Below are 27,867 nucleotides of genomic sequence, written 5' to 3' on the forward strand. Positions count from 1 at the left end.
CGTGCCCCTCCTCTCTTACCCTTTTGTTCGTTTGGTAACCGCCCCGTCCAATTTTATCAACATTTGGACCACCATGTCGGAGAATATGTGGCAACTGTAGACGCTGCAAAGGTTGAGAGGCAACCCAAGCAAAAGGCAAGACCGTTATGTTATGGATACGATAGCGAGCCATCGGGTGAATGAGTTCTCCGGGAGGAAGAGGCAGCAGAAAGAAGCGAGGCCCTGCAGGGTCCCCGCCCGACGGAGGGGCCACCTGCGACCAGGTGTCACTACATAAACGAAATTTGTATTACTTCTCATACCCACTGCTGGCGTTGTTTGCAGTGCTCCGTGTCCTCGTATTGCATTTTGGCGAACTCTTCGCCTGGCTGTGCCAGCGGATGTCTCGTGCTATGGCTGCGAGACCCAAACAACGGGCAGCAGACGAGCATGCGAACAAGGTGTGCGAGCAGGACATCGGCGAGCAGATCCGAAACCACCACAAACAAGCATTCGAGTACATCTCAGTGGCTCTGAGAATTGACGAGGATGACAAAGGTATGTTTTCAGTGTAGTGTGACTGCTATTTGCAGCAGCACCACTGACTGTTGTGTAGCTGGGTTTAACAGCAGTTGTCAAGTTAACAACTGTTATAAACGCATGTGTGGATAATGTAAACAAAGATACTACTGTCAACACAGATTGAAACAAAACCGGTTAAATTTAACTAGGCCTATTGATTCAAACTCAGGCTCTGTACCCAAAACAGCAACGCAATGGAGCATGTAAAAATATTGCTGTATTCTAAATGCTAACGAGGAAGTAAAAAAAGAGAGAGGTCAGTTGATTTACTGGTTCAAGTTGTAATTTTCTGCATGATAAAAGGTGTGGTGCAGAAGTGTTGATCCTATGATATCTTGTGCATTTATGGGCCTTTCCGTAGAAACCGCCACATAGTTTTTATGTCATCATGCAGACAGAGAGAACAGTTGTTCTGTCAATGACATTGTCTGCAATCACATAGCGATATTAGCTAATTGGACTACAGATACATATCTGTCCATTATACCACCACACTATTACTACAATAGTTTACTGTTGAGGCGGTTGACAGAGTTATGCAGACTGTTCAATATGGCTTGGAGAATATGCCTGCCTACGCAACCTAGGTCTCAGACTGGCTGAATACAGTCAGCCATGTGGTAGGCCCAGGGGCGAAAGGGGGCAATATGTTAGCGGCTGAATATATGGGTGTTTTCTGAGAATGTGTTTCTTGTTAAAAGGCTGAATAGCACTAAAGGGAATAAGCAAACGTGCTATGTGTAATCCTGGGATTAAGTGTATTTGTTGGTATAATTCTATAATGGTCTATAGTTATCTGTACTTAATCCTATAATGGCCATTAGTAATATTATAGTCCGATAATGGCATGTAGCAATCTTATAATTGCCTTTAATAATCTGTACTTATTATTTTTTGGTAAATAATGTATAGGCTCTGCCACCAATAAAATTGATCCAAGGAAGTGGAAACCCTGTGTAGAGGAAATAACATAGATTTGGAAACAGTGGTGGAGTAAAGCCGAGGTGATATGGTTATTAGCATAAAGTGGGGGGACTATGAAACTTGTATAAGCATGAAACTGTATAAAAGGAGTGGACTGAGACTGAGTCCGGCAGTTGCTCCATGGACCAGCTCGGCTTGTTACTTTGTAATAATGTCTATTTGAATTCACAAGTTCCGGTATCTGAGCGATATTGTTGAACCAATATTTCCACGACAAGTGCGAGGGACACCCACCAGTAGACACAGTCCACTATTCGCTGCTTTAGTTTTTGATCGTGGTGATCTAGTCTAAGTAGTCTGCATAATTTAAGGTGCCAATGAATGTGGATATGCTAAAACCAGCAAATAAATAGGCTTGGTCCTCCTTTGTGCCACCATCTTTTGGAAACCTGGATGGTTTATATTCCCAATATACTGTCACACACACACACACACACACACACACAGTAGGATATACAGTACAGCATACGGTCTACTGCATATCTTCATGTGCCTTGCTCCAATCTGTGTGATCCCAGGGGATCAATAGACATGTGCTGGGATGATGTGAGCTGACATTAATTGTTATCGTCAGCAGGGTGGAAAATGCCATCCGATTCTCTCGCCTCTCCCGAGTTGGCGATGTCATCATGCATGGGCGAACTGAATGAATTGAGTTCCTCCTTGACTATTTACAATGTTCCAATGTACTGTTACTGGGGTGCAATCCTTAGTCCAAACAGTTGGAAAAGGGAAGGTTTTGCAACTAAAGCAAAAGTTTCTATTGGACAAATTCAGGTAGGTCCCTCCCCGGTTCATTCCGCTTGCTTGCGTTTAAGAAACGCTTCCACTCAATACACAGGCGCCGGAGCACATAGGAAAACAGGCTACAGTCAGTGGGGCCTCTTGCTATGTTTTGAAAGGCCTAGGCTATACATTCATCAAGTTGGTGAATTTGGTTAGTTAGACCCGTGATTTCAATGCACACACCCAAAATGTATTGATTATGTTTCTCCCAGACTCCTAGGTCTGTCATAAGCTAACCTCGTCCCCAAGCTATTTTGCACAGCAGCGTCTTGAGTAGATAGGTAAGCCAAACGCTTACTTTGCTGAAGGCAGACATCTGATAATCTGTTTTAGCATAGTAGTTGGAGTAAAGCAGAGATGCTTGACACCAGACTAATCTTCCAGCTTCATCCACGTCTTCTCTGCCAATGTTCAATTTACCTACTGAACTGGCTGGAGTGATGTGCCAAGGGGCTTACTGTACTCTACCACTGTACTGTACCTGCTCAGGTTTAGCCTAGTGCACACAGTCACACCAGTCCCAAACCATTTCATACATTCAAGGGTTGACTGTATATTGTATATTTCTACCACTCAGTGTTTTTTTCGAGAAGGCATATATTATAGTGTAGGAAGCCTCTTGTGCTCTTTTTCAACCAGGCTCCTCCCATATCAGACATCCAGTTTCTCTGTGGAGCACCATTGTGATGGCATGGGGAGAGAAAATGGTTTTGGCCTCACGGAACAAAGGGCCTGATTCAACGAGGGCCTTGGACTCTTTTGTGAGGCTTTTGTACGCTTAGCTCTCCCTCTGGGAGTGTGGAGAATGCCATCACTTTGAACATGAGTCCCCCAGTATGCCGCACTGTTGGCCCACATCTTTTGAAACAAACAACTGTGTTATCGAAATCTGGGTTTGTTGGGTTGTCTCACTGAAAGATGGGGCATTCCCAGTCCCTCCTGTCTAGGTCTAAATGCCCTACTTTTTTTTTATCATGGCTGGACATTCGCTTATATATGGAAATAGATCTGGAATTTTTTTCATATCTTATCATAAGTCATGACCTTTTCAATGAAGGCCAAGCCAATACCACATCTGTCTATTTATTTGCAATTAAAGGCTCTGGCGTGTGTCATGCCCCTAAATAACATAAACCTGTAGAGATGAGTGGTGGTTTAAATAGAAAGTGAAGTCCATCTTATTTATTTATATGTTGAAATGGAGGAGGGCCGGAGTGGCAGCTATCATTGTCTTTTAAATGGCTAGAGAGGATACAGTGACAGTTTTCATATTGATAAGATCCTAATAGAAGTAATATGTATATGCCACAGCAGGGTCTTGTTCATCAGGGCATGCAACGGAAAAACTGAACTGAAATCAGTGATTCTTATTCGACAATTCCTCCCTGTTTTTCAGTTTAGTGCCAAATGACCACAACTCGGCTCAACCCAATAGAATTTTAGGGCCTGTCTGCCTGCCTTTGGGACTAGGGAGCCCCGGTCTCAACAATACTCAGAATCACTCATAAGGAGAGGATATGCTGTATATTCCCACCACTATGAAGATCAGTCTTATGACTTGACACTGCTCCACGCCAGAGGGGTTTAAGAGTCTGGGTCAGTCATGTGAAATGATACATTATGGTTTGATCCATGAGTCTCTGTACTTTTTGTTTGAGGTCATGATTGACTGTCTGTCATGCCAAATGTTTGTTTTTGCTATTCGTCCAATGCCTCTTGAGATGCTATACCTTTAGGCAACACAAAGCGTGTAAAATATGTAGGCTAAAACATGTAGGCCTAAAGCATGTAAAATATGTTGGCCTAATGCATGTAAAATATGTAGGCTAAAACATGTAGGCCTAAAGCATGTAAAATATGTAGGCTAAAACATGTAGGCCTAAAGCATGTAAAATATGTAGGCTAAAACATGTAGGCCTAATGCATGTAAAATATGTAGGCTAAAACATGTAGGCCTAAAGCATGTAAAATATGTAGGCTAAAACATGTAGGCCTAAAGCATGTAAAATATGTAGGCTAAAACATGTAGGCCTAAAGCATGTAAAATATGTAGGCTAAAACATGTAGGCCTAAAGCATGTAAAATATGTAGGCTAAAACATGTAGGCCTAAAGCATGTAAAATATGTAGGCTAAAACATGTAGGCCTAATGCATGTAAAATATGTAGGCCTAAAAAATATGTAGGCCTAAAGCATAAAATATGCAAAACATGTAAAATATGTAAAATATGTAGGCTAAAACATGTAGGCCTAAAGCATGTAAAATATGTAGGCTAAAACATGTAGGCCTAAAGCATGTAAAATATGTAGGCTAAAACATGTAGGCCTAAAGCATGTAAAATATGTATTGTAGACTAAAGGATGCTTAGCCTACTGCAAAATTACTAAATATCTCATCCTTTTACATCAGCTCTTATTTGACTGTGAGCAATGATTTTTGTATGTACTCAAACCTCAACATGCTTTTTTTCTGTGCCTGTCTGACTGTCCCGACCTTGTGTTTTGTGTGGTACTAGTGCACAAGGAACAGGCAGTCCAGTGGTACAAACGCGGAATCGCAGAGCTCGAGAGGGGCATCGCGATCGAGGTAGCTGAAAACGGTGAGTTGACTGTGCATACTTTGCTGTATTTAGTATTTCCAAGGGCCTATAGTCGTAGCCAACAGTTTTGAGAATAACACACATATTCATTTTCACAAAGTCTGCTGCCTCAGTTTGTATGATGGCAATTTGCATATACTCCAGAATGTTATGAAGAGTGATCAGATGAATTGCAATTAATTGTAAAGCCCCTCTTTGCCATGCAAAAAACTTAATCCCCCCCAAAAAATGTCCACTGCATTTCAGCCCTGCCACAAAAGGACCAGTTGACGCCATGTCAGTGATTCTCTCGTTAACACAGGTGTGAGTGTTGACAAGGACAAGGCTGGAGATCACTCTGTCATGCTGATTGAGTTTGAATAACAGGCTGGAAGCTTCAAAATGAGGGTGGTGCTTGGAATCATTGTTCTTCCTCTGTCAACCATGGTTACCTGCAAGGAAACATGTGCCGTCATCATTGCTTTGCACAAAAAGGGCTTCACAGGCAAGGATATTGCTGCCAATAAGATTGCACCTAAATCAACCATTTATCGGATCATCAAGAACTTCAAGGAGAGCGGTTCAATTGTTGGAAGAAGGCTTCAGGGGCCCAAGAAAGTCCAGCAAGCGCCAGAACCGTCTCCTAACGTTGATTCAGATGCGGGATCGGGGTACCACCAGCACAGAGCTTGCTCAGAAATGGCAGCAGGCAGGTGTGAGTGCATCTGCATGCACAGTGAGGCGAAGACTTTTGGAGGATGGCCTGGTGTCAAGGAGGGTAGCAAAGAAGCCACTTCTCGCCAGAAAAAAAACATCAGGGACAGACTGATATTCTGCAAAAGGTACAGGGATTGGACTGGGGTAAAGCCATTTTCTCTGATGAATACCCTTTCCGATTGTTTGGGGCATCTGGAAAAAAGCTTGACCGGAGAAGACAAAGTGAGCGCTATCATCCGTCCTGTGTCATGCCAACAGTAAAGCATCCTGAGACCATTCATGTGTGGGGTTGCTTCTCAGCCAAGAGAGTGGGCTCACTCACAATTTTGCCTAAGAACACAGCCATGAATAAATAATGGTACCACCACATCCTCCGAGAGCAACTTCTCCCAACCATTCAGGAACAGTTTGGTGACGAACAATGCCTTTTCCAGCATGATGGAGCACCTTGCCATAAGGCAAAAGTGATAACTAAGTGGCTCGGGGAACAAAACATCGATATTTTGGGTCCATGGCCAGGAAACTCCCCAGACCTTAATCCCATTGAGAACTTGTGGTCAATCCTCAAGAGGCGGGTGGACAAACAAAAACCCACAAATTCTGACGAACTCCAAGCATTGATTATGCAATAATGGGCTGCCATCAGTCAGGATGTGGCTCAGAAGTTAATTGACAGCATGCCAGGGCGGATTGCAGAGGTCTTTAAAAAGAAGTGCATCTGTATTGACTCTTTGCATCAACTTCATGTAATTGTCAATAAAAGCCTTTGACACTTATGAAATGCTTGTAATTATACTTCAGTATTCCATAGTAACATCTGACAAAAATATCTAAAGACACTGAAGCAGGAAATTAATATTTGTGGAAATTAATATTTGTGTCATTCTCAAAACTTTTGGCCACGACTGTATAGTGCAGATTTCCTTACCATCTCTGGTCCCGGAGAGCTAGTGATATGCAGGGTTTTAATTTAGCCTATCGTTAACACACATGGTTCAGCTCACCGTGGTCCTGATTGAAGACCATGCTCAGCTGATTATTGTAATCACCTAGTGTGTAGCTGCTGGCCTGGAACAAAAACCTGCATACCCAGTAGCTCTAAGCAGAGTTGGAGAACTCTGCTATAGCAAAAAAAAAACATATACAGGAGTGTAAAACGGCTATTTTACTAATAGATTTGTTTTTATTCTCTCTTCTCTTCCAGGCGAGAAATATGAACGAGATAAACGTCTACAGGCCAAGATGATCACTAATCTGATCATGGCAAAGGATCGCCTGGAGCTTTTGGGTGAGAATCAAACATTTGGACACATTTTTTAATGTCTTGCCTTCCTTGTGCACCTTGATACCGCATGGCAGCTTCTGAACGGCTGCATTCATGTTGAATGTGTGGCAGGACATTGTTTGATTGTGTGACATTTGTTGCTTTTCATGCTAGTTTAGATACAGTATGTCTGTTAGCTTTATATGGACTGATTTCAGTGCCAACAGAGATTGTATTTGAATTACATCATTTTGAATTTGTATAACGATATTGAATTTGAATGTATTATTTATGAATTTGGAATGCACAAATTAAATAATTGAATTCATAAATTGAACTTGTATTTTCAGGATTTGAAACTGAAATGAATGAATAGTGCATTCAGTTTTAAAATTCAATTTCAATTTAATTGAATATTCAAATTCAATATTGAAATCAAATCAAATTATAATTGTCACTTGCTTTGTAAACAGGTGTAGACTAACATTGAAATGCTTACTTACAGGCCCTTCCCAACAATACAGAATACAAAAAAAATTAAATAGGGGAATAATGGGGAATAAATAGGTAGGGGTAAAGTGACTAGGCAACAGGATAGATAAGACTGTAGCGTGTGTGTGTGTGGGGCGCGAGTGTGTACGTGTAATGTGTGTGTTGGCATGTCAGTGTAAGTGCATAGAGTGAAAAATAGTTAGTGCAAAAAGGATCAGTGAAGATATCCCGGGTAGCTATTTGCTTAACTATTTAGCAGTCTTATGGCTTGGGGGTGTAGAAGCTGTTCAGGAGCCTTTTGGTCCCAGATTTAGCGTTCTGGTACCACTTGTTGTGCGGTAGCAGAGAGAACAGTCTATGACTTGGGTGGCTGGAGTCTTTGACAATTTTTAGGGCCTTCCTTTGACACCGCCTGGTATAGAGGTCCTGGGTTGCAGGGAGTTTGACCCCTGTGAAGTACTGGGCTGTACGTACTACCCTCTCTGCGCCTTGCCGTCGGATGCCGATGCAGCCAATCAAGATGCCCTCTATTTGAGGATCTGAAGGTCCATGACAAATCTTTTCAGCCTCCTGATGGGGAAGAGGTGTTGTCGTGCCCTTTTTACAACTGTGTTGGTGTGTTTGGACCATGATAGGTCCTTAGCGATGTGTACACTGAGAAACTTGCAGCTCACGACCCGCTCCGCTACAGCCTCGTCGATGTGAATGGTGGCGTGTTTGACCCTCTGTTTCCTGTAGTCCACGATAAACGTCTTTGTTTTGCCCACATTGAGGGAGAGGTTGTTGTCCTAGCACCACACTGCCAGGTCTCTGACCTCCTCCCTAAAAGCTGTCTCGTTGTTGGTGATCAGGCCCACCACCGTTGTCACATCACACTTCTACATTAATGTGGATGCTACCATGATTACAGATAATCCTGAATGAATCATGAATATTGATGAGTGAGAAAGTTAGAGGCACAAATATCATACCCCTAAGGCATGATAACCTCTCACCATTACAATAACATGTGAGGTTAGCATTATTGGGGGCGGTACGATATTTATGCCTCTAACTTTCTCACTCAACATTATTCACGGTAGCATCCACATTAATATGGATATGTTTAGAAACATATTCTATTATTATTTACAATACAATTGACTCCAAAATGACATCCACAATAAAATATTTTACAGCCCAAAAGCTAGAGCAAAATTCATAGGAAGAAAATAAACATTTATTTGACCTTTTATTTAACTAGGCAAGTCAGTTAAGATTTACAATGACAGCTTACTCTGTCCAAACCCTGGGCCAATTGTGCGCCGCTCTATGGGACTCCCTGATGTGATGCAGCCTGGATTCGAACCAGGGACGCCTATTGCAGTGAGTTAGACCACTGCGCCACTCAGGAGCCTAACATTTGATTTATTTTACCTTTATTTAACTAGGCAAGTCAGTTAAGAACAAATTCTTATTTTCAATGACGGCCTAGGAACAGTGGGTTAACTGCCTGTTCAGGGGCAGAACGAGAGATTTGTACCTTGTCAGCTCGGGGATTTGAACTTGCAACCTTCCGGTTACTAGTCCAACGCTCTAACCACCAGAAGCTTCTATTTACCACAGAGAGTGTTTGATTCTGTCTGTTTTCCTGTACCATTCCTGGCTGGCAAAGTACCATGATGCTGTCTCTGGTTTTGAATCAGAATTTAGAGGGCTAAATATTCTTTTTGAATCTGAATGCATCTGAGAAGTTGAATATATGAAACTTTGATCAACTTGAAATTATAGTTTAACTCTGTACACAAGACAATGAATGCAATATTTGCCACATTGAAATGCATAAATATTGAATTTGAATATTCAATTAAATTGAAATATAATTTTAAAGCCAAATGAAATTATTCATTCAATTTGTTGATTACAAATTCAAAATGATTTAAGCGAAATTAAATATCCAAATACAAATAAAAAATTATGGAATTCAAATACAATTGCTGTTGGCACTGAAATCGCTCCATAGCTTTGTATCTCGTGGAGAAAAAACATGTAAAGCCTTTATACACTGAGTGTACAAAACATTTCCATGACATAGACTGACCAGGGGAATCCAGTGAAAGCTATGATCCCCTATTGATATCATCTGTTAAATCTACTTCAGTCAGTGTAGATGAAGGGAGAAGACATGGATTGTGTATGTGTGCCATTCAGAGGGTGAAAGGGCAAGACAAAATATTTAAGTGTCTTTGAACACGGTATGGTAGTAGGTGCCGGGCGCACTGGTGCACTGGTGTAAGTGTGTCAAGAACTGCCACGCTGCAGTGTTTTCCACGCTCAACAGTTTCCCGTGTGTATTGAGAATGGTCCACCAGGGCCTCCAGAGTGGCGCAGTGGTCTAAGGGATGTGCTTGTCCCATCGCACACTAGCGACTCCTGTGGCGGGCCAGATGCAGTGCACGCTGACATGGTTGCCAGGTGTACAGTGTTTCCTCTGACACATTGGTGCGGCTGGCTTCCGGGTTCAGTGGGCATTGTGTCAAGAATTAGTGCGGCTTGGTTGGGTTGTGTTTCGGAGGATGCACGGCTCTCGACCTTCGACTCTCCCGAGTCCGTACGAGAGTTGTGGCAATGAGACAAGACTGTAACTACCAATTGGATGCCACAAAATTTGGGAGAAAAAGGGGGCAAAAAGAAAAGAAATGTCCACCAACCAGGGGACATCCAGCCAACTTGACACAACTGTGGGAAGCATTGGAGTCAACATGGGCCAGAATCCCTGCGGTATGCTTTTTACACCTTGTAGTCCATGCCCTGACGAATTCATGCTGTTCTGAGGGCAAAAGGGGATGCAACTCAATATTAGGAAGGTGATGCTAATGTTTTGTTCACTCAGTGTAAATTCACATACGTACTTTTTGTATTGACATCACATGACTTCCAAACTCCAATGTACTTTATGCACCAAAAGGGATTAGGCCCTAAATACTCCAGTGCCTTTTTATTAAACCTGTAATGGACACCCCAAAACATGTTTTAATTCTTTAAATTATAGAATTTGTAAACTATGGTAAAAATCCACTCAGCGGTCCCCCAAAGCTGTTTCAGAAGCTTCTCGTCATTCCACAGCTGGCTAAAACATTATCCTGAATCATGTTCATTCGGCACAAAACCTAAGATAACAAACCTAGACTTGTCCAATAAGAAATGCTAATTTTCCTTTTGCGTTGCAGAACATTTTCAAACATTTTCCTAATGAACATGACCATACTCTTGTTGTTTGATTCATCCTGGTTGGAAATGGCTGCTATGTTTGGCTTTGCTGCCTCGACACTGAAATGTTGACAATCCTCTCAGCCCTACCCCATATGCCTCATTCTTGGATGTGGCATGACAACTTAACTTAGGCACCATCCCAAAACATTGCTGTTGGTCCCGCATTCAAAGAATCTTGGCGTATTTTATTTGTTTATTTCAAATATAATTTCCTTTTCCCTCCCTTCTCCGATTCTCCTATTCCCTTTCCCAATTTCATTTGGTTTTTGTTATTGTCATTCCTGTTGTGTAGAAAAGCTGCGTTCAGGGCCAGCTCAGAGAGACATCTATGCAGAGAGCTCAAACCAGTCATACCATAACGGTTATCTACGCTCAGGTGGGTGCTACCGGGAATCTGCTTTCAGGTGTCATGACTGGTTTTTTTATGAGTGTTTTCAAGGGTGTCATTGTTCCTGATTATTCAGGAATTCCAGTTTTTCTGCCTTTATTCTCTTCATGAACTCAGCAAAAAAAGAGATGTCCCTTTTTCAAGACCCTGTCTTTCAAAGATAATTCATAAAAATCTAAATATCTTCATTGTAAAGGGTTTAAACCATTTCACATGCTTTTTCAATGAACCATAAACAACTAATGAACACGTACCTCTGGAATGGTCATTAAGACACTAACAGCTTACAGACGGTTGGCAATTAAGGACACAGTTATGAAAACTTAGGACACTAAAGAGGCCTTTCTACGGACTTTGGAAAAGCACCAAAAGAAAGATGCCCAGGGTCCCAGCTCTTCTGTGTGAACGTGCCTTAGGCATGCTGCAAGGAGGCATGAGGACTGCAGATGTGGCCTGGGCAATAAATTGCAATGTCCATACTGTGAGACGCCTAAGACAGTGCTACAGGGAGACAGGACGGACAGCTGATCGTCCTCACAGTGGCAGACCATGTGTAACAACACCTGCACAGGATCGGTACATCCGAACTTCACACCTGCGGGACAGGTACAAGATGGCAAAAACAACTGCCCGAGTTACACCAGGAACACACAATCCATCCATCAGTGCTCAGACTGTCCGCAATAAGCTGAGAGAGGCTGGACTGAGGGCTTGTAGGCCTGTTGTAAGGCAGGTCCTCACCAGACACCACCGGCAATAACGTTGCCTATGGGCACAAACCCGCTGGACCAGACAGGACTGGCAAAAAGTGCTCTTCACTGACGAGTCTCACCAGGGGTGATGGTCGGATTTGCGTTTATCGTCGAAGGAATGAGCATCACACCCAGGCCTGTACTCTGGAGCGGTTTGGAGTTGGAGGGTCCGTCATGGTCTGGGGCGGTGTGTCACAGCATCATCGGACTGAGCTTGTTGTCATTGCAGGCAATCTCAACGCTGTGCGTTACAGGGAAGACATCCTCCTTCCTCATGTGGTACCCTTCCTGCAGGCTCATCCTGTCATGACCCTCCAGCATGACAATGCCACCAGCCGTACTGCTCGTTCTGTGCGTGATTTCCTGCAAGACAGGAATGTCAGTGTTCTGCCATGGCAAACAAAGAGCCCGGATCTTAATCCCATTGAGAACGTCTGGGACCTGTTGGATCAGAGGGTGAGGGCTAGGGCCATTCCCCCCCCAGAAATGTCTGGGAACTTGCAGGTGCCTTGGTGGAAGAGTGGGGTAACATCTCACCGCAAGATCTGGCAAATCGGGTATAGTCCATGAGGAAGAGATGCACTGCAGTTCTTAATGCAGCTGGTGGCAACACCAGATACTGACTGTTACTTTTGATTTTGATCCCCCCTTTGTTCAGGGACACATTGTTCCATTTCTGTTAGTCACATGTCTGTGGAACTTGTTCAGTTTATGTCTGTTGTTGAATCTTATGTTAATACAAATATTTACACATGTTAAGATTGCTGAAAATAAACGCAGTTGACCGTGAGAGGACATTTCTTTTTATGCTGAGTTTACATCATTGAAATTGATCTACCTCCAAACCAATATCCTACTTTTCCTGACTTTTCCTGTTTTTTCTTATTTCATCTTTCACGAAGTCTTAGACTAAATCAGGCCTCCATTGATGGGACATTAGCTCACGCATAGCTTAATTAAATGTCCTAACCTACCATACTGATATATAAATCGCTAATATATCTTGATGGTTCTAACATTCTCCTTGCTCTTGGCAGTAAGTGGAGCCGTACCCAAAAAGAGGGACTCCCTGACTACTCACTCCAGTCACTCCCTCCCACGACCAAAGCATACGCCAAAAAAAACCTTGCCGGCAGGTCACGGGGGCCTCCAGCGCTCCCCCAGCTTCATTGGGCCCTCCAGCAGTCACACACAGCACAGACTGGTCCCCCAGTCCAACAGAAACAAGGTGAGACCCAGATCGTCTTTCCCCAACCAACTCCACATCTAGCCAAGAGTCCAGGGCCCATATTAATAGTGTCTCAGAGTAGGAATGCTGATCTAGGATCAGTTCCTCCCTCTCCATGTAATCTTATTCATTATGCTCTAAAATGAATAACTGATTCTAGACTAGCACTATAGCCATGGACTATAAAGAAAAACATGATAATAAAAGAACATCTCCAGTCTATATCCATTTTTATTGAAGGAAGACAAAATTGACAAACCTAAGAAAAGAGGAGAATCATCATCACAAGCGATTAGCTTGTTGAAAATCGTAACCAAATCTGAAGTTATGGTTCTTTTTGTTATAGAGTAAAACGGGCAACCGGCAAAACTGTAAACCCACCACCACTCCCACATCCATGTCCCCACTGAAGAAGAGGGATATGAAGAACTTGAAGAATGTGGACAGCAAGCTTGCCAACCTCATCCTCAGCGAGATCATAGACAGGTGAGAGACAATGATTTATAGTGTCTTGTGTATTATTCACTGGACATAAAGCATGTGCTTTGCAAGGTGCCTCAGTTTGGAACGCAATAGACGTTGACTGCTTGATGTGGGTCATGTTCAGTAGGGCGCAAAGATGTAACACTTTTTATGTTTTGATCCAGCCTGCCTGTTTCAGTCTGTCTTTGCCGTTGAATTAACACAACCCAACCCAAGCAGAGTTGAGTTGAGTATGTCTATATTTCTGTATGGGAATCAGCATTCAGACCAGTCTCGTGTGTGTGTGTGTTCCAGTGGCTCATCTGTGAGGTTTGAGGACGTTGCTGGCCAGGAGCTGGCTAAGCAGGCCCTACAGGAAATAGTCATCCTGCCTGCACTAAGACCAGAGGTGAGATTAGAGAGGAACAGCAACTCACTGGACCATGGAGTGTACAGTCATGGACAAAAGTTTTGAGAATGACACATTCATTTCCACAAGGTTTGCTGCTTCAGTGTGTTTAGATATTTTTCTTAGATGTTACTATGGAATACTGTAGTATAATTACAAGCATTTCATAAGTGTCAAAGGCCTTTTTATTGACAATTACATGAAGTTCATGCAAAGAGTCAATATTAGCATTGTTGGCCCTTCTTTTTCAAGACCTCTGCAATCCGCCCTGGCATGCTGTCAATTAACCTCTGGGCCACATCCTAACTTATGGCAGCCCATTCTTGCATAATCATTGCTTTGAGTTTGTCAGAATTTGTGGGTTCTCAATGGGATTAAGGTCTGGGGAGTTTCCTGGCCATGGACCCAAAATATCAATATTTTGTTCCCCAAGCCACTTAGTTATCACCTATGCCTTATGGCAAGGTGCTCCATCATGCTGGAAAAGGCATTGTTTGTCACCAAACTGTTCCTGGATGGTTGGGAGAAGTTGCTCTCAGATGACTTATTGGTACCATCTTCATTCATGGCTGTGTTCTTAGGTTCTTTTGGCTGAAAAGCAACCCCACACATGACTGGTCTCAGGATGCTTTACTGTTGGCATGACACAGGACTGATGATAGCGCTCACATTGTCTTCTCCGGACAAGCTTTTTTCCAGATGCCCCAAACAATCGGAAAGGGGATTCATCAGAGAAAGTGACTTTACCCCAGTCCTCATCAGTCCAATCCCTGTACATTTTGCAGAATATCAGTTTGTCCCTGATGTTTTTCCTGAAGAGAAGTGGCTTCTTTGCTGCCCTTCTTGACACCAGGCCATCCTCCAAAAGTCTTCGCCTCACTGTGCGTGCAGATGCACTCACACCTGCCTGCTATCATTCCTGAGCAAGCTCTGTACTGGTGGTGACGCGATCCTGCAGCTGAATCAACTTTAGGAGACGGTCGCTTGCTGGACTTTCTTGGGCACCCTGAAGCCTTCTTCACAACAATTGCAAGTTCTTGATGATCTGATAAATGATTGATTTAGGTGCAACCTTACTGGCAGCAATATCCTTGCCTCTGACGCAATGATGATGACACATGTTTCCTTGCAGGTAACCATGCTTGACAGAGGAAGAACAATGATTCCAAGCACCACCCTCCTTTTGAAGCTTCCAGTCTGTTAATCGAACTCAATCAGAATGACAGAGTGATCTCCAGCCTTGTCCTCGTCAACACGAAGTGTCTCAGAGTATGAGTGCTGATCTAGGATCGGTTTCGCCTTTTCAATTATAATGAATAAGGGGGAGGGGGCGTGGATACGAGTAAATGTGTTCAAGCTTTATAGGAGAGCCTATTTTGCTGTTCAACTGGGATTTTCTTTATTTTGGCACACCGGTGCACCTAGAAAAATAATCAGGCAGCTAATAATTGTTGTAATGGTTAGGCTTCGCTGTACCACTGTTTCCATGTGCCATTGAGAAAAAAGCTTTTGGTTGCACCATTACTACAATCGTTGTGATCATATTACTGGTGCTACGTTTTTTCGTCTATTGCACATTGGCGCTGCAGCTGGATGCACCTCCTTTGGCGAGGCCGTATTTTACATTCATAGACCATGTCGCGAGCCATTCTTCAAACGATTTGCGGGCGATTAACACCATGTTCAGTCATGTTACGACAACAGTGGTATGCCTGATTACCAACAACGATGAGGTGAGAGCCCTGGTAGAGTGGTGCCAGGAAATATTGATGGGGTCGCAGTGGAGAGGGTCAGTATGCAGCATCACTGACAACCTGAAATGGTCCCTTCACACAGACGGCATGGTGAAGAATGCGCAACAGCGCTAATTCGTCTTGGCCCCTAGGGTCCTCACAAACTTCTAGAGATGGACCATTGAGAGCATCTTGTCGTGCTGTATCACTGCCTGGTACGGCAATTGCACCATCCACTGGGCTCTCCAGAGGGTGGTGCAATGAGCCCAATGCATCACCGGGGCCCTGCTGCCTGGCCTCCAGGACATCTACAGCACCTGGTGTCACAGAAAGGCCCAAAAGATCAAGGACCTCAGCCACCCGAGCCACAGCCTGTTCACTCCACTACCATCTAGAAAGCCGGAGACCGTACAGGTGTATCAAAGCTGGGGCAGAGAGACTGAAAAACAGCTTCTATCTCCAGGCCATTAGACTGTTAAACAGTCACCACTAGCTGGCTTCTGCCCAGTACCCTGCCCTGAACCTTAGCCACTGTTCTAGCCGGCTACCACCTAGTACTCTGCTCTGCACCTTAGTGACTGCTGTCCTACTGTATGTACATAGTCATTGAACACTGGTCACTTTAGTAATGTTTACGTACTGTTTTACCCACTTTACACTATATGTATTTCTCTGTAAACAAATTAACAACAGACTTTCAGCATGCTTATAGAGAAGGGTCGTAACCTGTTGGTCATAACCTGTTGAAAAAAACGTATGTGTTATGGCTTTTCAACCTCTGCCATATCGTAGATTCAGAGCTATATTACAACTCTGGAAAAAATTAAGAGACCACTGCAAAATGTACTATTTATGTGTTTGGGTAAATTACATTTTTTGTTTTATTCTATAAACTACTGACAACATTTCTCCCAAAGCATTTATTTGCAGAAAATTACAACTGGTCAAAATAACAAAAAAGATGCAGTGTTGACAGACCTTGAATAATGCAAAGAAAATAAGTTAATATTCATTTTTAAACAACACAATACTAATGTTTTAACTAAGGAAGAGTCCACCAATATTTGGTGGAATAACCCTGATTTTCAATCACAGCTTTCATGCGTCTTGGCATTAAACACAGCATGTGTGTCCATGTGTGCGGCATCTTCTGCTTTTCATTGTAATCAGAGGGCTGATATAAATACTATGCATGCCAGTCTCTCTTCGCTAAGAGTTGAGGAGAGACTGACTGCATCACTTCTTCTTTTTATAAGAAACATTTAATGTGTTAAATCCCAAATTGTTTGCATAGTCAACTTACACACAGCTCTGACACACACATTTATGCCACCAGGGTTCTTTTCACAGTCCCCAAATCCAGAACAAATTCAAGAAAGTGTACAGTATTATATAGAGCCCTTTATTGCATGGAACTTCCTTCCATCATTTATTGGTCAAATAAACAGCAAATCTGGTTTCAAAATGTATGTAGTTCTGTCCTTGAGCTGTTTTGTCTATTGATGTTCTGTATTATGTTTCATGTTTGGTGTGGACCCCAGGAAGAGTAGCTTCTGCTTTTGCAACAGCTAATGGGGATCCTGATAAAATACCAAATACAGTAAATGTTAAATAGGCTATGTATTGCTCTGTAATTTTGAACTTCAGGACTATGAAACAAGTGCTGAGTAGATGTTGCTTTTTCAAGTTGTTTACAGGCTTGAGGGCTCCAGCACGAGGCCTTCTGCTGTTCGGTCCTCCTGGCAACGGAAAGACGATGCTGGTGAGTGTGGTGCAGTAACATTTGGTATTGGCAAGAGACCCAATGAGAAATGATTAGTAGAGTGGGTCTTGGTTGGGCTCACAAAGACCACGAGTGACCATGAAATAGCTTAACCATTGTCATAGAAAACGCACAAAACGATACATTTGCAAAATCTTTATAATACAAGACTAATATAATACTTATAGTGGATCGAGTCCTTTCACTGGATTAGCTGGTTTTGAAATCCTCTAACTGCAAGATGCTTTGTCCAAGAGTAGAATAGGCCTAAATCTGTAAGTACATATTTAATTATTTTACATGGTGGTACTTTGACAGTGACTACTGAGTACTATGACTGATAGGCAAAATCCCAGGGAATTGATATTGTGTTTTTCTTTCATACAAAATCCATCATGAATGTAGTTTTAGCATCTCCCAAAATGTGTCTGACCTGCATTAAAACAAAAGGTGATTCTATAGAGCAGGAATGTGGATAAGCTGTTATCAAATTTAAAACAAAGTGAACAGAAGAAAACAAATGAATTTAAGGATTATAGAGCATTTATTTCCAAATATTTAAAAATAAGTATAATGTTCTGCATTTGACATTTTAGCTCGTTTTTTATTAACTGATAGGCTAAAGCAGTGGCCATGGAGTCCAACGCCACATTCTTCAACATAAGTGCAGCCAGCTTGACCTCGAAATATGTGAGTACATTATTAGCGTAACGATCTCTTTACACTTTAATTTGTTACATTTTACATGTCTTTGCATGTTAGTTACTTCGCAGATGCTCTTATCCAATGCAACTTAGTCAGTGCATTCAACTGAGTTTTTTTAGTAGGAGAAAAAAACATATCAGTCATTTCAAGTAGACCCTTGTAGAAAAAGAGTAAACTCACTATTCAGAGTTCACTCGCTATTCTTTTGGTCTTTCCCTGTAGGTGGGGGAGGGAGAGAAGCTGGTGCGAGCTCTGTTTGCCGTCGCCAGAGAACTGCAACCCTCGATCATCTTCATAGGTAACGTTTGACTTAGTTAGATAGAAGAATACATAACTGCAATGAACTGGTCAAGAAAGTACGTAATGATAATGATGTTTCATTACCTGGAATCTAATCATAAGCACAGATATTGGCAAGACTTTGCTATTTAATAGCTGATGGAAACGGAGAGTGCGACTATGCATAGAATACTGGTGCGGCAGGGTAGCCTAGTGGTTAGAGCATTGGAAGGTTGCAAGTTCAAACCCCCGAGCTGACAAGGTACAAATCTGTTGTTCTGCCCCTGAACAGGCAGTTAACCCACTGTTCCTAGGCCGCCATTGAAAATAAGAATTTGTTCTTAACTGACTTGCCTAGTTAAATAAAGGTTTTTAAAAAAAATATATATATATATATATATAAAATATATAAAAAAATTAAAAATACGAGGATAATGGAACCCTTCCATTCAGATTGTGACTACTGTTACTTACCCCCACACAGATGAGATCGACAGTCTACTCTGTGAAAGGAGAGAGGGAGAGCATGATGCCAGCAGACGACTGAAGACAGAGTTCTTGATTGAATTTGATGGGGTAAGGAGGTCTCCCGTGTGAGTGTTTCTGCGCATGCATGCGTCCATGTTCCAGTGTTCATTTTTGTCACTTGTTTTTAGTTTTGTTTATGAGTGTGTGTGCAATGTTTGTCCCTGGAGGATTTCTGTCTGTTATGGCCACATCCTGCATCCGGTCATGTATGTTTAAGCATTTCGCTGCATTCGCTCTAACATCTGCTAAACTGTGTATGCGCCCAATGAACTTAGATTTTTTTTGTCTTGTCCATATCCTGCATAAATATTTGGTCTCTTCCACATTAAATCTGTCCAAGGGATGCCGTGTCTTCGGAAAGTATTCAGACCCCTTGACTTTTTCCACATTTTGTTACGTTTCAGCCTTAAACCATTTTAGAATAAATAAAACAAATTCCTCAGCAATCTACACAAAATACCTTATTTACAGAGGTATTCGAACCATTTGCTATGAGACTCGAAATTGAACTTAGGTGCATCCTGTTTTCATTGATCATCCTTGAGATGTTTCTATAACTTGATAAAGGGAAAGGGGGAAACCTAGTCAGTTAGAGTCCACCTGTGGTAAATTCAATTCATTGGACATGATTTGGAAAGGTACACAACTGTTTATATAAGGTCCCAAGGTTGTTCGTGCATGTCAGAGAAAAAAGCAGGCCATGAGGTCAAAGGAATTGTTCGTTAATGCTCCGAGACAGGATTGTGTTGAGGCACAGCTCTGGGGAAGGGTACCAAAACATTTCTGCAGCATTGAAGGTCCCCAGGAACACAGTGGCCTCCATCATTCTTAAATGGAAGAAGTTTGGAACCACCGGGCGGCCAGCTCTCCCTAGAGCTGGCCGCCCCGGCCGAACTGAGAAATTGGGGAAGGGCCTTGGTCAGAGAGGTCACTAGAGAGGTCTAGAGTTCCTCTGGGGAGATGGGAGAAACTATCAGAAGGACAGCCATCTCTGCAGCACTCCACCAATCAGGCCTTTATGGTAGTGTGGCCAGACAGAAGCCACTCCTCTGTAAAATGCACATGACAGCCCGCTTGGCGTTTGCCAAAAGGCACCTAAAGACTCTGAGACCATGAGGAACAAGATGCTTCTGTCTGATGAAACCAATATTGAACTCTTTGGCCTGAATGTCTGGAGGAAACATGGCACCATCCCTACGGTGAAGCATGGGGGTGGCAGCATCAGGCTGTGGGAATGTTTTTCAGTGGCAGGGACCGGGAGACTAGTCAGGATCGAGGGAAAGATGAACGGAGCAAAGTACAGAGAGATCCTTGATGAAATCCTGCTCCAGAGCACTCAGGACCTGGGGCGAAGGTTCACCTTCTAACAGGACAATGACCCTGGGCACACAACCAAGACAACGCAGGAGTGACTTTAGGACAAGTCTCTGAATGTCCTTGAGTGCCCCAGCCAGAGCCATGAACCCAATCGAACATCTCTGGATAGACCAGAAAATAGCTGTGCAGAGACGCTCCCCATCCATCCTGACAGAGCTTGAGAGGATCTGCAGAGAAGAATGGGAGAAGCTCCCCAAGTACAGGTGTGCTAAGCTTGTAGCATCATACCCACGAAGACTTGATGCTGAAATCACTGCCAAAGGTGCTTCAACAAAGTACTGAGTAAATGGTCTGAATACTTGATAGTGATATTTCATTTTTTGTTGTTGTTGTCATTATGGGGTATTGGGGATAAAACTATTTAATCCATTTTAGAATAAGGCTGTAACGTAACAAAATGTGGATAAAGTCAAGAGGTCTGAATACTTTCCATAGGCAACTGTGTAGCTGCCAATAATATTTATTTGGGTGTGTGTTTAGGTGCAATCTGGTGGGGATGAACGGGTGTTGGTGATGGGAGCCACCAACAGGCCTCAGGAGCTGGACGAGGCTGTTCTTAGGTACTGTAGGCCAGTGTGGCTGGGGATGTCCAGTTTGTTTTAATAAGCCAGGGTTGTATTCAGTAGGACACAGGCTATTGCAATGGAAGACATGCAAATTGTTTAGGTAGTAACTTTTGTACACTCAGTGTATCCTAGCAGCATAATAACTGGTTATAAAGTGGTGGAATTGTCCTTCAAGTCTTCAAGGCTTACCCAATGGTAACACATTCTCAAACTGTTTCTATTCACAGGCGATTTGCAAAACGGGTGTACGTGGCTTTACCAACAGAAGACGTATGTTAAGAAACCTATTAATTCCATTTACAGTTGTAGCCATACAGTAAACAAATCATATTCCTCATGCAATTTCCCTGCAAAAATGTATACAATTGTGTGTTGTGTATAGACACGGCTAAAACTGGTCAAGAACCTTTTAGGGAAGCACGGGAATCCTCTCACACAAAAAGAACTGTCCCAGCTTGCCAGGTAAACTGACTTGGAAACAGACCTAATATGTTATGTACTTTTAGATATCCTTTACCGTGGTTTGAATGAACTTTGTACAATAGGTAGTTGATAGAGCTATAGATATAGCAATAGATCATGATATCCATCTATCTTTATAATATAGAATGTTTTGTTCTCTGTAATCCTTTCAAAATGATGGATAAATAAAGAGATACCAATAGATGTGTAAAGAAGAATAGAGACATAATGGTATATTTTACATGTTTGCTATCTCTTTATGCTTTCAGAATCACATACAGATAAAGAGATAGTGATAGGCATTGAGAGATATATATATATACAGTCACGTCTAAAATGATTGGAAACCTTGATAAAGATGAGCAAAACTATATTCTTGTATATAATTGCGCAGAGAAAGAGATTTTGTTTAACAAGTAATCAAAAAGATAGGTGTCAATTATTGGCACCCCTGTTTTCAGTACTCTGGCACCCTCCCCTTGCAAGGATAATGGTACTGAGCCTTTTTCTCAAATGTTTTATGAGATTGGAGAACACATACAGAATCTTTCCAGATCCTTGATATCCTTTGGTCTGCGCTTATGGACTGCCCCCTTCAATTCAAACCACAGGTTTTCAATGGGGTTCTCAGTTCGGAGACTGAGATGGCCATTGCAAAATATATTTTTCTGGTCAATTAACCATTTCATTGTGGATTCTGATGTGTGCTTGAGGTTATTGCTTGGGGTTATAGTCTTGGTGGAATATCCACTTACGGTGAAGTTTCAGCCTCCTGGCATAGGCAACCAGATTTTTTTAAAATGTCCTGGTAGTTGCTACAGTTCATGATGCCGTTGACCCATTACAAGGAACCCAGGACCAGTGGAAGTACAACAGGCCCATAACATCCAAGATCCCCCACCATATTTTACCATAGGTATTAATGATGGGGGGGTCGATAGTTACTTATCAGGATATTCTTTTTGACAATATCGCAACATGTTTGTGCTAGTTGGCTGTAACTGCACCAAAAGTCCAGTATTTTTCCTTCACAGCTTGTTCTCCATCTTCTTTTTAAATAGGGAGCCAATTTGTTTTCATCACTTATTTCTATGACTGATCAAAATTTGTTTTCTCATGCCTCTCTCATGTCACTCTGCAGCAGACATGTTGTGAGCAATATGTTTGGATCATGGAATTGCAATAAAGTCACAGTATTGAATCGCAATACATGTAGAATAGTGACAATCACAATGCATATTGTCGGCACCATAGCAACTGTTTCCAATCCCAGTGCCAATGCCCTTTAGCAAACTCCAGGAGTTTATATTATTTGGTTGCTCTCAATAAAGGCTATTCTTTCTGGCAACCCTTCCAAAGAGCCTATTGGCATGGAGGTGGCATCTAATTGTAGATTTGGAGACTTGGTGACCCTAAGATGAGACTAAGTTCTGTAATTTTCCAACTTTGGCCCTTGAATATTCTTTGCCTCCCGAACTATCTTCCTTACTGTGTGTGGGGACAAGATACAATTTTGTCCAATACCAGGCAAGTTTACTGCTGTTCCAGTGGTTTGAAACGTCTTAATTGATACCCTAAAAGTTTTTTTTTTTTGCTATTCTTTTGTACCCATTGCCTGATTTTATGATGTTCAACTACCATTTGTCGCTTTTTTGTTTGCGAATTTTCCCATGGTGATGGATGACAAAGGGATTTTACATGCGTGTTACCTCCTTGTTATACCCCAGTGAAACAGGAACCCATAATATAGTTCCTTAAAATTTGATTAATTTTAAAAAGTAGAATGTAAATGCAGATCAGAATTAATAGTTAGGGTTGCCAATCATTTTGATAACTGTCTTAAATAATATGTATATATTACCTGTTAAACAAAATCTATTTTAATCTATATCTAGCAATTGTATTAGTATAAAATAATATAAATAAATAACAACTGGAGCCTACAATATAGCTTAGTATGTGTATTATTTATTTTAGTTGTTTTTGCTCATCTTTAACAATGGTGACAATTTTGTAACTGTCTGTATAGAGATCTAAGAGATGTAGATAAAGATATTGTGGTATAATGGAAATACTTGGTGTATGTGTAATCCTTGCAGAATGACAGAAGGCTACTCTGGCAGTGACCTGACCTCGCTGGCCAAAGATGCGTCCCTCGGTCCCATCCGAGGTAAGCAGCACAATTCATTCAAACCTTTGAATCGATACAGCAATTGGTCTCTTTAAAAACGTGTCTAATTGTCTCCTAATGCAATCTCTTTCAATTCTCAGAGTTGCGTCCAGAACAAGTCAGGAACATGGCCGCAAACGAGGTACGTTTACACTATTCACTGTATACATCACACTAAGGCTGAATAAAAAACCAAACACTTTGACCAATCAACCACTTGTATCCAAACTGCCATCAATATTCCAAAATTCAAAACCCATTTGCGAGCATTGTCTCCTTCTGCGACCTGTTTTGTAGCATGATACGCTATGAAACACGGGCAGACAGACGCACACTTGTAAAAACAAAACGGCATCTCTCTACTCAAGCACAAAAAAGCACCAAAGCAACTTGCCAGTTGACTTAGCCTGCCTGCTCATAGTGCCTGCTAGCTAGTTCTAACAGCTAGCTTCACTGACAAACACGGGGATGGAACGTAACAAGCTAGTGATTTTGGACACTGATAAACAGTGTGTAGCTTGTCCTTTTAATTACAGCTTGCTGATAATGTTGTTGACGTGTAGTCATAAATCAGTTTGTAGAACCGCATGTTTCTCTAAACACTGTCGGGGCAGCTGACCGCAGCAGACTCTATACTGCACTCACTAGTTTATGCTCTTTTTAAAACTTCAAAAATACTACTCCTTCAAGCACAAAATTAAATGATCATCGTAGATTCATTCGGACTATTTTGAGGGCAAAGTAGTAGTGGCCATGTTGTTGCTAGGTAATGGGTTAAGATTCATGGATAGAAGTTGATGCCAAGGGCGCCGAGTCGGCACCGTATGCCCAGTTGGTAAAGAAGCTGCCAACGGGTTTAGTGGAGCCTTCGTAAACTCAACAACTAGCAATTGAGATTGACACGTGAACGCGCATGTTGAGTGATAATGTTCAGTTTGAGATTCAGTGGCTAGTTGTTGACTGTACCCTTCGGCAGCCTGTCTACAGAGTGGTCATCCTGTGCCAACATGGTGCCCTTGGCAGCAAGTTCTACCTATGAATCTTGGTGTGTTATTTATTAGAGCATATTTGGGGCTGGGTGATATTTGGGAAAACCTATTCCGTAATATGCTACTCCAAATATCTGATATTATCTCACCTGTAATTCCATACTGTGCTATTTTTGTGCTTATTGATTATAGTCACGTTCTCATAAATGCCATACAAGTTTTATTGAAAAGTGACGTAAAAACACTAAATAACCTTAATACAGCATCTAGAGACATCACTTTAACCTTTTGATACTGTAATGAAACAGCAGGGAGCAGGTCTCGAACCCTCGACCTTCTAGCCCGAAGTCCAGCGCGCTATCAACTGTGCCACAAAAGCATGCTCGAGCGGCAGAGTTGATATCCGCGCTTATAAACCCAGGGTTGTTACAATACAATCATTTATTAATTTGTCGCAGAGGCCCGAGTTTGAGTTAATGATTGCTGGGGTTGAGTGTGCTGACTCAACCCCTGGCAAACCAGACACGACCAGAGCAGACTGAGCATTTGATCCCTCAAGTCGTTAGATGCAAGGACTAGGGTGGGAATTGCCCCTTCGTAAGCCCGCCCCAGAATTTTGTGCTCCATTGGATAGCAACAGTCACTAACCATAATCCAGTCCGACCAGCTCACATTTGAAATGCTAGGAAGCCGATGACTGCAGTGGCAAAAACAGAGTTTTCATCAACAAATAAATGGCTAAATAATTTAGCAGTGCACCAGGGGTACTTACGATTGTGATTTCCTGAAATGCAGAGCCTGTTGGACTAGTTTTCGAATCTGAAATTATACTTTTGTTCCATTGTTTGCTAGCTGTGCTTGCCACCATTGAAAAGCCAGTTAATTATAACTTGTTTTCTACAAATGTATGTTAGCTATATTTTGAATATAACTCTCATCTGCTGTCAACATCAGGATACAATTTGAACTGGAGACAGCGTCTAAGATGGCTGACCGTTGTTTTAAACATAACTGCTAACGGTTCGCATATGCCGTGTCGTGGTTGCTGTCATCTGTTTTACAGAGCCGATAACACCTGCGCATTAGCACTCAGTGCGCACTCAATGGTGAAAAAAGTACCCAGTTGTCATACTTGAGTAAAAGTAAAGATAACATAATAGAAAATGACTCAAGTGAAAGTCACCCAGTAAAATGCTACTTGAATTAAACTTTTTGGATTTAAATCAACAGCACTTACGTATCAAACATAAATGTAATTTCTAAAATATACTTAAGTATCAAAAGGAGAAGTGTAAATAATTTAAAATTCCTTATATTAAGCAAACCAGACGGCAGCAAAAAAAAAAACGGATAGCCAGGGGAACACTCAGACATCGTGTTGGGCTATAAAAACAGATAGCCAGGGGATAGACATCAGATAGGGGGAACACTCAGACATCGTGTTGGGCTATAAAAACAGATAGCACAGGGGAACACTCAGACATCGTGTTGGGCTATAAAAACAGATAGCCAGGGGAACACTCAGACATCGTGTTGGGCTATAAAAACAGATAGCCAGGGGAACACTCAGACATCGTGTTGGGCTATAAAAACAGATAGCCAGGGGAACACTCAGACATCGTGTTGGGCTATAAAAACAGATAGCCAGGGAACACTCAGACATCGTGTTGGGCTATAAAAACAGGATAGCACTACATAAAAACAGATAGCCAGGGGAACACTCAGACATCGTGTTGGGCTATAAAAACAGATAGCCAGCCAGACATCGGAAAAAACACTCAGACATCGTGTTGGGCTATAAAAACAGATAGCACAGACATCGGTTGGGCTAACAGATAGCTCAGACATCGTGTTGGGCTATAAAAACAGATAGCCAGGGGAACACTCAGACATCGTGTTGGGCTATAAAAACAGATAGCCAGGGAACACTCAGACATCGTGTTGGGCTATAAAAACAGATAGCCAGGGGAACACTCAGACATCGTGTTGGGCTATAAAAACAGATAGCCAGGGGAACACTCAGACATCGTGTTGGGCTATAAAAATGGATTTTATCAAACAAAAGATCATTCATTGTGTAACAATGAGCATTGGAATTGCAAACAGATGAAGATCGTTAAAGGTAAACAATTTATTTTAATGCAGTTTGTGATTATGTTACGCCTGTGCTGGTTGAAATAGTTGTTTTTTATGGGGCTCTATGCTCCGATAATCGCATCGTATTCTTTCGCAGTAAATCATTTTTTAAATCTGACAACGCAGTTGGATTAGCAAGATTCTAGGCTTTCGATACATGTGAGACACTTGTATTTTCATGAATGTTTAATATGACTATTTATGTAGTGGAATTTCAGCCCGCTACCGGGTTCCGTGCTCAGATAGGTTAACTGACTTGCCTAGTTAAATAAAAAAATATAAATAAAATTGATATACTTGTAGGGCACTATGGTGTTGAAGCTGAGCTGTACTCTATGAACCTCATTCTTATATACAATTCATTCACATTTTGTTACGTTACAGCCTTATTCTAAAATGGATTCTATCGTTTTTTCCCCCTCAATCTACACACAATGCCTCATAATGACAAAGCAAAAAAAAAAAACGTTTTTTTTTAATTTGTAGCAAATGTAGGACCTCTTGGTTCCATTGCAACAGGCAAGCTCAAGTATTTTTAGCATTCACAACATGCAGCATTCAAAGTTAAAATATATACGTTTAATAAACCCTGACAGTTTTTATAAATCGTCCCAACCTAGTATCTTCCATTTGTGTTGTCCATCTTACTTTTATTTTTTATTCCCGCACCCTCCCCCACAGGAGGCCTTTTGCCTCTTGCCAGGCCATCATTGCAAATAAGAGTTTGTTCTTAATTGACAGCCTGGTAAAATAAAGGTGACATTTATTTTAAATTATTCGTAATGGTTGCAAAACTTTTTCTACAGAAAACAAACGCTTCTCATTGGACAGGTGTTCCCTCACAGTTTGTCTGTTTTCCTCTGTTTGCTGTGAATGAATGAACCACCCTGCTGTTGTTGCCCTCTTCATCACTGTATTGTTCTGTGCCTTTGTGCAGGTGAGGAATATCAGGTTCTCTGATTTCGTGGAGTCACTGAAGAAGATCAAAAAGAGTGTCGGACCACAGACGCTGGACCTGTATGTGCGCTGGAACAAGGACTATGGGGACACCACGGGTGCATGAGACAAGAGGGGGGACACATGTAGCCTCTGTCCTAACCCTGAACCTTCATTGAGGCAGTGGATTGAAAAGTGTTTTAAACAGAGATTTTTTTTTCCATTATTGTTTTTAACTCTTAAGGTCATAGGACTGTTCGAATAAACTATTTATTGTGTGTTATGATACGGCTGTTGTCTTCCAAACTATTATAGTCACAGTGATTTTATAAATAAATACATATAAATGTC

At 41.9% G+C, this 27,867-nt stretch overlaps 1 protein-coding gene across 2 annotated transcripts; it reads left to right on the top strand.

The window, feature by feature from the left end:
• Positions 1-44: 44 nt before the first annotated feature.
• Positions 45-27,867, top strand: LOC112265586 (spastin). 2 transcript variants are annotated; one of them, XM_024443035.2, is made up of 17 exons: positions 45-537; positions 4,847-4,930; positions 6,831-6,914; positions 10,927-11,010; positions 12,812-13,002; positions 13,349-13,488; positions 13,780-13,873; positions 17,294-17,368; positions 17,987-18,058; positions 18,296-18,371; positions 18,837-18,928; positions 20,738-20,817; positions 21,051-21,093; positions 21,206-21,285; positions 23,385-23,455; positions 23,557-23,597; positions 27,518-27,867. In XM_024443035.2, exons 1-17 carry the CDS (start codon positions 180-182, stop codon positions 27,641-27,643), a joined length of 1,791 nt encoding a protein of 596 aa, XP_024298803.1. In that variant the 5' UTR covers positions 45-179; the 3' UTR covers positions 27,644-27,867. The 2 variants fall into 2 exon arrangements, with proteins under 2 accessions (XP_024298803.1, XP_024298814.1); XM_024443046.2 differs by lacking the exon at positions 10,927-11,010.

This window comes from Oncorhynchus tshawytscha, linkage group LG02 (genome assembly GCF_018296145.1).
Source record: "Oncorhynchus tshawytscha isolate Ot180627B linkage group LG02, Otsh_v2.0, whole genome shotgun sequence".
Lineage (NCBI taxonomy): Eukaryota > Metazoa > Chordata > Actinopteri > Salmoniformes > Salmonidae > Oncorhynchus > Oncorhynchus tshawytscha.